The sequence below is a fragment of the Saccostrea cucullata genome, unplaced genomic scaffold (genome assembly GCF_032062105.1).
Source record: "Saccostrea cucullata isolate Sc308-1 unplaced genomic scaffold, CSIRO_AGI_Scuc_v1 ctg885, whole genome shotgun sequence".
Taxonomy (NCBI): domain Eukaryota; kingdom Metazoa; phylum Mollusca; class Bivalvia; order Ostreida; family Ostreidae; genus Saccostrea; species Saccostrea cuccullata.
In genome coordinates, this window is record NW_026940770.1 from 61,500 (window position 1) to 73,849 (window position 12,350).

The 12,350-nt window shown below is 31.1% G+C and overlaps 1 protein-coding gene across 1 annotated transcript in view; it reads right to left on the reverse strand.

Moving 5' to 3' along the window:
* Window positions 1–1,779: 1,779 nt before the first annotated feature.
* Window positions 1,780–12,350, reverse strand: part of LOC134256272 (uncharacterized) — a 31,018-nt gene continuing 20,447 nt past the window's right edge. Inside the window, exons 3-5 of the mRNA XM_062738928.1 lie at window positions 4,743–4,809; window positions 3,287–3,438; window positions 1,780–2,302 (exon numbers count right to left, since the gene is read on the reverse strand). Coding sequence (XP_062594912.1) covers window positions 2,241–2,302; window positions 3,287–3,438; window positions 4,743–4,809 — 281 coding nt within the window. The 3' untranslated portion in view covers window positions 1,780–2,240. The remainder of the gene's footprint in view (window positions 2,303–3,286; window positions 3,439–4,742; window positions 4,810–12,350) is intronic.

Below are 12,350 nucleotides of genomic sequence, written 5' to 3' on the forward strand. Positions count from 1 at the left end.
TTACATATATACATCATATGACATTATTTCAGAAGAAAGCACAACACTTTTATCATTTAAAAAAAAACCCACTGTAATAGTTTAACACAGATACTATGTACAGCAAGCTGCTTAATTGTCACGATCGTGACATTTCTTTAATTTCTTTAAGGTACTAACTATGTTAACAAAAGGAAACGCTGTATGCATAGTGTTAATGTTCATTCTCTATAAGGTCGTTTTCCGACCTCAAACTAATTCAAAATTTCAAGAAATATTCTCTCCTTACAAAATGCTTCAATCATCAGACTAATAGTCAGATATATTCATAAATGTTGTTTGGTTAGTGGTTCTGTATTGAATCTGTAATGATATAGGGTCACAAAGTGATGTACAATCGATCCGCATGCATTAGGACAATGGGAAAACTCGAGAGGGTGGGTGAGTTTGGCAACTCCTACACATGTTATAGCCATATTAAACCAAGACCGGTGCCATCTTTGAATAAGATGATTTAAAAAAAATGAAATTTAAATATAATGTAAAAGAACTAGAGCAAAGCTGGTTGCAAAGCAACGAGTAGGTCTTCCGTCCTGTTTGACCGGAAGTACCTTTTATTTTAAAAAAAAAAAAAGAGAAATGACGTCTCTAATTATTTAAATCTTCCATCTGTTTGTTGAAAATTGCAAAAGTAAGCCATTTTTTGCTACTTCCTGTTCGACCGGAAGAGACATCGACTGACGGAAAATACTTCCAGTGACAAATACTTCTTAAAACGTGTCAAGAACGGCAAAAATATGCATTTCGGTTTGTCCGGAAGTGACGTCACATGACGTATTTTGATTATCCTTATAGAGATTTTGAACAACTTTGCTTCTCTGATGTAAAACAAATTCTCAATTCTTTTTGAGAATCTGGGAAAAAAACTTTTTGCCCCTCTAGATCCCTTAATGTAGGGGCCAGCCCTTTTATGAGATATCGTATGAAAGGGCTTCTCCATATGAGTGAAACATTCTCGAGAGGGACGTTAAACAATATACAATCAATCAATCAAAAGTGTGAAAGATCTTGTAATTCTGCACAAATTCTGCTATATGTTTTAACAAAATATATTTAGTTTAAGAGATAAAAAGCAAAATATGTGTAAATTTTCGTTCTTTAAGGCCTTCTAATTTTTTACCCCTATTTAGCACCATTTTAAATAGAGAAATCGAAAAACAAAACCCATGTGCACAACTTCTATCCTTCTATTACATGTATCTAAAATCAGTAAAATTTCTGCTCCAGCTTTGGCCGTCTCAGAGCCTTTGTCTAGAAATGAAAGCCTATAAATTATTGTTTGAAGGGAAATAACTCAAACGCGGAAGTTAATTTTTGGAATGGAAGACAAAATTCTGATACACTTTAGCAACGTCTATCAATTCTGAAAAATATGAGCGAAATCCGTTCAGAAATGAGTGAGAAAAAGGGGGAAAAAGAATAATAAGAATAAAATTAATCATCAAAATCAGTAGAAGGTCTTCCGTTGGAAACAGAAGACCTTAATAATAAAATAATACTACCGATCAGTCACACAGGCAAGCGGATGTTCACACATTTTAGTTAACATAAAAGAGTGAATAACCAGAACTGACTTTCATAGTCCTATTATTTCTTTGGTTATGGATAAGGTACAAGAACAAATATTATGACAATAGAAACAGATGAAGAACTATAAAAATCCTATACTAAAAATATATTAGATGATCTAATTGATTGAACGATATAATTAATACCAGTAATACAATTAAACATATATATTTATTCAAAAATAATATTTTATCATTTACGATAGATTCGTCTTTTTCAAGAATCCAGTTTATACGAAATTTTGGAACAGATTTTTTTTTATCCACAGAATAATGATGAGGAAGCAATAATGATTTTTGAATTCTAGACCCTGATATTACCATGAGCCATGCAATAAAGAAACTGCCTTCAAATCGTTTGTCATTTGCAAGGTCCTGTTTAGAACCTTTAGAAGGACATACATAAATGGTTTTTTTTTTCTTGTACGTGATTTTGTAGGTTTATTTTTCAAGTGTTTTTAATCCTGTTCATTCAATTAAATAGTATTTTATCTTCGGTTATAGGATAAAAACGAAAGCGTTTATTAAAAAACTTATAATGAGACATGTATACGTATGTGTTTTCAGTAATAATGTGTCATTGAAAGTTCTCAATTTGCGTTTCTTGACATTACGTTACAGTTCCAAGAACGTCTACCACAAGTTGATTTTGTAAAATTTGTCATCTTCAGGATTAAGCTTAATGGTTGTTTCATCTAAAATAAAGAGAAAAGATATATATGTATAGTAAATGCAGTGTGAAGAAGCATCATTAATTATGATACCGGTATTTCTTCATACTATAAATGCTTATACTAAACAACATAATGATTAGTCGTAAGTGTAATTATTAAAGCCCACTTTTAGTGAAAAAAATTGTGATTTACAGCAAACTAATGGGTGAAAATCCTTTGAAGTAGCGAATACAACGATCTTCGCCTTTGATTTCATTTTCGAGGAACATTTTCTTTTTACTTTTGAAACACGAATAAGAGGAGAAATCGCATATTGTCTTTGGACTAGGGCAGCAACAAAATGGACATAGATCTACTCTTATTCATTATTATTATTGTCACTTTTTATTAATATTTTTTTTTATTTTATGATAAAAAGCATAGAAAACTTAATCAAAGTGTAAAGCCAAGGCGTTGGATTTCATACAAAAGTGTGCAAGTTTATTGCAAACCAAACAGCGTAAAAGCCGTTATGTACCAAAAATCATAAACAAGCTTGAAGAAACGGGGAGGCGGGTCACAGAAATATAATTTATCAGTATATAATTGAAGTTCTGTCTCTTTCTCTATCTGTTTGTCTGTCTTTTGTCAACTTCAATACAACTTTTGAACCATTAGAGATAGGGACTTTATATTCGAGCTGCTAACTCCAGTTATTAAGCTCTTTCAATTGACATAAAGGTCCATGATCTTGTAACTATGACCATGACCTATATTTTTATACTAAAAATAGCTTTTTCGAACCTTTGTCATACCTTTTGAAGCATAGGAGAAAGAGATTCCATATTTGGTTGCATACCCCACTTTTCACGTTCTTTTAAATGACACCAAGGTCAAAACCTTGACTGTGACTTATATACTAAAAATAGCTTTTGGTCGCCGGTTTCATATTTTTTCACAAACACACATTGTTCGATAGTTTTTATCTATCACAGAGAGAGTGGTATAAAATGATAGAACTATTACCCATATGTTCATCTGTATTATGCCTTGAGTCGTGCTGATTATCATTCGAACGTTTTCGTATGTATATCCATCCAGATATCAATAAAATACTACAAAATATTAGAATACCAAGCGGGATAACAAAACCAAATCCAATACCAGATCCTTTGTTCCTACAAATGAAGTATTATCATGATGTATTCAAGAGAATAAAGTGTATCCATTACCTATTGAATAAATTTTTCATGTAACAACAAGCAATTGAAGAATACGTTAATTATCACAATCCATATTCTTTACAATAAAATAACAAGAGGTCATTGGCATAAGCTCTTTTACCTGACTCGCCTTTACACTGCATCCCTTTTTAATAGATACTTTATTCTTTTACAATTAAAATAGTAATACTGACCTCATATTCATTTATCACAAACTTACAGGTATCACAACCTTATCTCATTTCTTCTTTTAATTATTTATTTTGAAATCATTGTGACTGATGTAGATGCACCATTTTGAAGAAAAAGATTTATTATGATGAGAGAAATGCATGATATCGGAATTTCGTCCTACCCTAATCCAACGGAACATGATTTAAAAAAAAATACATGATGTCCGTATCCTTCTAACTCAAAATGAATAATGTAGTTATGTCATTACTATTGCTTGAAAATTCTTGTTTCTTTTTTTTTTTTTTTTTTGTCTTTTTCATTCACGAAAAAAAAAACTGTTTATTGCTTTACATCTACTTTGCTTTAAATTTTTCCAGTAGCATAAGTTTATGACAATGTCGTCAATGCTTTGCAGTGTAGCCGCTCTACTTTCAAAAGTTAGGCTTGGTACATTGAAATGCCCGTCATCTAAAGCATAATAATAAAGCATAATCCTAGTAATTATTTTTTTTAATGGAAATCTGCATGTTTTGCAAATCATCTTCCACTTTTCTATCGAAAATAACTATCCCTATGCCATTTTATGCAAAATACAGGACTTAATTTAACGTTTTTATCTCCATTTTTCAAGGATTGTGATTCTTATGCAACATATGTTATCATTACCAAAAAAGTCTAATGAAAAATTAAAGTTATCTTTCAACATATTTTGAAAGTATGTAAATGGAGCAATCCATAAGGGAGAACACGAAGATACTGGACAGATATAATCTATTCAATCTTAACATTTTTTTTTGCTCTTTCTTATAATTATACTACTAATAAAATAGTAATGAACTGTTAGACAGGATAGGCATATTATCATATATCATTACTGAGTAGGTTATCATCCGAGGATGCTTGTGCTCAAAGGAAGACAGACCTGGTAATTGGTGATATCTCCTTTCTAAATATTTGAATTCAATGATAAAACACGTACCTGACCTTCAAAAGAGTTACTCGTGTAATATACATGTAGAAGCAAGTTGATTGTTAAGAAATTAAGCTATTTACGAAATGATAAAAAATACTTCACATGAAATTACTTTGATTTATCAACACCAACACCAACTTTAACAGCAACTTGTGAATTCATTGCGTAACATTCCTGATCTACAAAAGGGAAAAAATCTGTCATGCATTTTTTTGCCAAATCAGAATATGTTTCGTGACTTGTGTAAAGATGTATGAGTTACTTGTAACATGTTTATATAATAAACTCTTACGTATACTTTACACTGTAATGGTGGATAGTATTAGTGTTTATATTCATATACATTTATGTTATTAAATGATTGTTTATTATTTACAATGTATCTTATATATATATATTAATTTTCATTCAAATATCGCGTTATGTAGCATAATGCGTTAATTACATGGTTATTAGATCACATTTAAGGTCGGGTTCGTTGAAGACTTTCCCTAAATAAAAAATACTATAGTTAACTATATGATAGTAAATCAAAGTGTCAAAGTTTTCGTCAAAGTTTTTCAAAGTGTCAAAGTTTTCGACAAAGTTTTTTAAAGTGTCAAAATTTTCAATAAGGTTTTTCGAAGTATCAAAGTTTTCAATAAAGTTTTTCAAAGTGTCAAAGTTTTCGATAAGGTTTTTCGAAGTATCAAAGTTTTCACCAAAGTTTTTCAAAGTGTCAAATTTTTCGCCAAAGTTTTTCAAAGTGTCAAAGTTTTCGACAAAGTTTTTTAAAGTGTCAAAATTTTTGCCAAAGTTTTTTGTCAAAGTTTTCGATAAAGTTTTTCAAAGTGTCAAAGTTTTCAATAAAGTTTTTCAAAGCATCCAAGTTTTCAATAAAGTTTTTCAAAGTGTCAAAGTTTTCGATAAAGTTTTCAACTTTTTCAAAGTGTCAAAGTTTTTGATAAATGTTTTCAAAGTGTGAAAGTATCCAAGTTTTAGATAAAGTTTTTCAAAGTGTCAAAGTTTTCAACAAGGTTTTTCGAAGTATCAAAGTTTTCAATAAAGTTTTTAAAAGTGTCAAAGTTTTAGATAAGGTTTTTCGAAGTATCAAAGTTTACGCCAAAGTTTTTCAAAGTGTCAAATTTTTCGCCAAAGTTTTTCAAAGTGTCAAAGTTTTCGCCAAAGTTTTTCAAAGTGTCAAAGTTTTGTCAAAGTTTTTCAAAGTGTCAAAGTTATCACTATAGTTACACAGCTAATTGTGCAACGTACATTTCACGTATTCGAAACATATGTGACACGTACGTGACTTCACGTACGTTTTCCATGAAAAAAGTACCACATGTGTGAATATCATGCGTGTCACGTATGTTAAACATACGTATTGCATACCATACGTTACACATATATTGCACACGTACGTTACTCATGCGTTTCACATATGAATAACGTACGTGCAACGTGTGTGTAACATATGTTTTCATAACATGTTTAACGGGTTTATTATTTGCACTGCTCAAATTGTAAATGTATAAATACCATACAAAAATGTGTCAAACCATGATTAAACACATGTTTTGAATTTTTTTTCACATATTGTGAACGTTGGTGAAACAAAAATTACGTGCAATTTAAATATTCAATTCATGCATATGACATAATTTCCCTCAAAGGCTTATTTTCTTTTCATCTGTTGAATGATTCACTTTCTGGTTATCCTTCACTTTAAATTTCCTGATCCTATTTGCTCTTGAAGCAATCACAACAAAAGACATATTTAGATTTAAGCCAAATTTAATGTTGAGTATGTTAACATTAATTCATTTTTCTCCAGTTCTCTTTTATCTGTAAAGAAAAAGAAAATATTAAATGCATGGAATAAGGTTAAACCCATTTTTTTTCCCCTGAACATTGTTATTATCCACATATATTAATCCTGGTTGATTCTCTGTAGAACTTAAATATAAATACTAAATAACAATGATTAATTGTTTAGTATTCATATAACCATGATCTTTTAAACTATTTTTTTCACTATATCCTCAAATATCTACCTTGTAATTCTCTTATCTAAAATTCATTACATAGCATTGATTTGTGGGTGAACTCGGAAAAAAAGATGCGTTTGTACATGCTGATACCCAATATATGCCAACTTATGGTTCAAGTTTCCCAAATGCAAGTCAAACTCCAAAGTCAAAGTCAAAGGTCAAAATTGTTGACATCCAAGGAAGGACTTGTCACAAAGAATAATTAAATTCTGTGAAATATAAAAGCCCTACTACTATCAGCTCAAAAGTTATGATCAAAGTTAAAGTTTTTTAACAGTGGGTTAAACTAGAAGTTCAAGGTCAAATATCTTAATTTATACCCATTGAAAGGTCTTGTCACAATAAATATACAAGTGAAGAATGAAAGCCTATGCACCAACTGTTCAAAAGTTAAGGCCAAGATTCAAATTATGAAACTTTCTTAAAGTTCAATTCAAAAGGTTAATTTGGTGCACCAATACAAAAGTATTGTCACAAAGAATACCCACGTCTATGAAATATGAAAGCCATACTTTCACCCACTAAAATAATATGGCCAATGTGAAAAGATTTTGCAGACAGACAGACAGGGCAAAAGCTATATAGATGTACCCCAGAATCATTTATTACAGGGGTATAAAACTTATTCCTCATTGTCATGAACTTAGTCTTTTTGCTTTCAACTTATTATATAGATTTATATAGATTTTCAATGAATCAATGCATTTTCAGTTTATGATTAATTAATAAAGCTGCGCCTTTATATCTGATCCACCTACCCTGGGGCTATATGAATTTCATAATTTCAGTAGGACTCAATGTTTATTAAAATCTTGCTAATAGTGTGCTTGATGTCCAATTAAAAAAAATACAATTTTGAATAATTTTGATGGGTTAACCCCCCCCCCCCTTAGTTTGGGTGGTGGGGGGGGAGAAGGCTGTAAATGCTAAAATTTTACCAGACAGAGCATAGTGTATGACGATGGACAACAAGAAACCCAAGGGCCTTGAATCACTCTTCTAATAAATTGTACAATCTATCACTAGTATTTGAAGCCTCTATATTTATAAGACCCGAAATACATCAACCAAGAAATTTTGTTGATTCTTAGCTAGTTAGGACTGAAGATATTTCAATAGAGCTATAAAATACCATAAGTAGATCATGGTGACCTACTTTTTGGTCGACATTCTCAAAAACCCAAGATGCCTCAACTGACAAAGTTTAACAATTCTAGGCCAATATAGACTTCTTTTGGTTTTATTTTCCTGATTATCTCCCTTGTATACGGGTCCAAACCCTAGTTTTAGTGTAAATGGTAGCCCTTGCGCCAAGGATGCCCTGTGACAAATTTGACAATGATTGTCCAAGGGGATCTTGAGTTATGGCTCACATTCTAAAAAGTTTATGCACACGCAAAAATGGTCATAGCATTAGCTCTTTGAGCCTTTGGCTCAGAAGAGCTAAAAACGGTATACATGTACACCTATTTACTGGCTATGAGGACAATAGCTAGTTAATTGTCCCCCAAGACAGCAACTATTCCCCAAGATGCAGCAGAGGGAAATAGTTTGCTATCGAGGGAGATGATAAACAAGCTTTTTTCCGAATAGTAAGTAAATAGGTGTTTTATTATGGCACCTGATCCCACCTCTGATGTTTCGGGGGTCCGTGTTTGCTCTGCTCTTATTTTGTATTGTTTTATTGACTTTGAGATTGAATACTGTTTGTTATCTCCATATCCTTCTATTACATACTGAAGCTGACTTAACTTATATGTAAGGTCCGATCTGGATAAAACCAGAAGAGTTACGAAATGAAAAATTGAAATTACCTTCTGCATTAATCCTTATCTTGGCATCTGTGGACCCATCTGTTTTTGTGTGTGTTCCATGTGTATACTTTTTGTCCTTTAGGTTAAAAATATACATGTTAAAAAAATGGACGACTTTCACTTTAAATTTTACAAAAGTTATTCCCCTTTGCAGGGTCAATCCAGCGTAAGGCCCTGTTTTCCCTATGTTAACCTTACCAAATTTATTGGTCAGTATCTTAAAGATAAAATCTGCAATGAATGTGTTCATTAAGATTTTCATGTTGACCCAAACTTCGGCAATACAGGCACAGATCTAAATTGTCCAATAACGTTTGAAGATTGAAAATAATAACAGGTAACTTACAAAGGACAAAGTGGGAAAAATGAGAGTAACGCCGACAAGGGGAGATAACTCTTAGTAGTGGGAAATTTGTCAAACTCGATTTCATTTCAAATTTTACATGAAAACCTTCAAGTTACATGTAACTATTTGCAAGTCTAAAAGCAAATCAATTTGATCAGAAAATTTTATTCCTTTTTAAAAGTATTACCATATTCAAGATTATACTGGTTAAACTTTAAGAATCTGTTTTGGAGTCAATTCTAGGCATTTGGGTGTTTACAAAGATGAGCTTCAGTCACCATCCTGGAATGCATATCTAAAATCACATAAAAATTCTCAATCTCAAACACAATTTATATTCATAAGGATTAAAAAGGGCAGATATGTAAAAACAAAACTGTTACACCATTATTGCACTCAAAGATAATAATTTCCTTTACCATCTTATGTGATGTTTAAAATACTGTAAAAAGAAATAAATTCCGTGAGTGGAACTTTACATCGAATTGTTGTTGTTTCTTTTTTTTGCATCTTATCTGTTAGGCTAAAAAACATTTTAAATAAATACTTAATTGTTATTACAGTTTTTTTAAACTTCACCTGAATTTTGATATAACGTGCCCGTGTTGATGGATACACCTGAGTGCTAACCAAGACAACTCACTGCCTCAACATGGTCAATATTTTCTGTTTTTGGTAACCCAAGTCTCCATTATGTAAAACACTGAAGAAAAAAAAACACGCCTTAGTGTACATGCAACACACAGTCATAAAGTAATTAAATAATTGTTGATTTTATGCATTCCTCACCGTTAGCTAGGCCCTAGAACTTGCAGACGTCAGACTTCTCTTTCCAGTGACGTCACTGGTAACGTACATATAATACATAAATGGAGGCTGGAAAATTCCGGAAGGTATATTTTAAAAGTTTTATACGGACGGTACCCATTGTATATTTGATATTTATCTAGGTGAATCATTTACTCCCTTTTGAGATTTGTTGTGAAATTATCGTGAATTTCTTTCTTTTTTTAAAATATATTTTTGCTCTTGAATTCAGATTGATTAAATCTACCGATGACCGAGTTCAATTTGATGTGCCTCTACCGATATCCGATACACATGAGGAGATTGGATAACTTTTTATGTAAACTTTGTTAACTGTTTTTAGAGTAAATTTTAAACCAATGCGAACAGATTACATTATGCCAGACATGAAAGTGGACGTAAGGTAAACAATGTGAAATAAATTGAAACATTAAGAACGCAAAACACACACGACTAGTCAACAACGCTTACACATATATGCTTCAGTTGTCACTGGGTTTAACCAAATATCATAATAATGTTTATGTCAAAAGAGCATGCTCTACGTATGAACAATTTCTATAACGATGTAAATTATTGAAATTATTAAAATACTATAATTATTAAAATACATGCAACTTCTGATCTAAGGACCCGTTATACATGTTATAAGAAGGCTTTTATAGATGGTCATATCACTATGATTGCTCTTTTTCCTGAATAACAGGTTAAGCCCTAAGTGCCTATTCATAAAATGATTGTTATGTTAAATAATATCTTGATTAGTTCTTTAAAATCACTTAAACTATTAAGGAAAAATAGTTAGTTGTGGAAGTCAGCCATACTTTTATATAAAAAGTTCCTGTATTTCAAGCGAAATTATGTAGTCCCTAGCAACAATAAATGTTTAACGCATTGTTTTTTCTTCTCTTTATAGCAAAAACTAAATGATAATTTGATTAATAAATTAAATTTGAAATAAAGTAAAAAGGATTAGATTTATACTCAACCTACATTTATCATACATGTATGTAATAGTATAAATTTACAAAATATACAACCTTATCATTCTCAAACATAGCTTTTCACACACATGTAAAACACCTTTTTAAATGTATATGTAACATGTGCCTGATAATACACATACTATATTCATCAACATTTATGTAATGAGAGCTTTACAATACAAGTTAACCATAATTTATTTATGTACATTAGTATGTTTAATGTGTGGTTTATAATACACATAAACTATACATGAAATTTGTGCTTCATAAAAAAAACATGTAAACCATGAGTTCATTAACGTACGTGTAACATGTGGTTGATTATACACATGTAAACCATGAGTTCATTAACGTACGTGTAACATGTGATTGACTACACACATGTAAACCATGTGTTAATTAAGGTACGTGTAACATGTGGTTGACAATACACATGTAAACCGTACGTTTATTAACGTACGTGTAACGTAGGGTTGCACATAACATATGTAACCGTACGTTTCGCGTATGTAACACATACGTGTATTCTAAACATACGTTTAACGTACGTTATGTGAAACGTATGTAGTCACACATATGTTATACATACGTTGTACCACATACGTGAAACATATGTTTGTTATACATGTATGTGATACGTACATTTCATATATGTGATACATGTGTTATGTGCAACCATATGTAACACGTACGTGGCACAATAAGCTGTGTAACTTGATCAAACCACAAGCATTCACAAAGATATTTCGTCAACATCTAGTGTATCAGCATACATTTCATCTGACAAACTTTCATGAAATTCTGTTAAAAATTCAAGTAATAATGATGTCAAAATGACGTCATCATATTTTTCATATGAAACCTTCATAAGAACAGCTGATAGAAATTTTCAAACTCTAATATGGGTATAAATCTTCTACTTTAGTCATTAGAACCATGAGAAAACAACATCCTGTAATGAAAGTGCCCAACAGAATGCTAATTTACAGATTTGTGAGTAAGTTTGAAGTTAAAGGCACCATAAAGTACACGAGACTTAATTCTGAGACCAAAGAGAGCCGGTACCAAAGAGAACATTAATACCATTATTATAGTTACTTGTAGTACTCTACTGAAACTTTATTTTAAAAAATCCCTTAGACGTGTCCTGCATGAACAAGATAGCACCTTTGGTAAATCCAGCGTTCATACAATACTCGAATTCAATTTAAAACTGTTTCTCATAAGATAATTTTAATGCAGCATTTGAAAGAGACAGAAATTACAGGTTGTTTAGAGTGTACCACTGGATTTTGATAATACCCCACTCTGAAAATTTAACAGATGCATTGTTTTCCAATGAAGATCACTTTCATTTTAGCAATGTTTTAAAAGAAATCTTAAATTCTAGTGTTTGGTAAAACTCAATTTTAATGTGGAAAACCTCTAAACAGTTAGAATGTTACGTTTAAAACTTGTTAAAAAAAACTTTAGAATTCGTTTTCAAACAATCTTAATTCAAGGGATGTAATTTGGGTTATGCTGTAACATAAGGGAACTGTAAAAAAAATGTCTGCTTGACAAAATATTAATAATAATTTTAGTATATATTCTAAATTTCATTAATGTTACTTGAGGCATTGAATTTTTATATCGGTTTAAAAGTGTAACATATGTTTTGGGACACCCTGTACATTTACTTGTACATAATCAATGTATATCATTCTTTATAATGAAGTTACTGAATGATAGCTATAA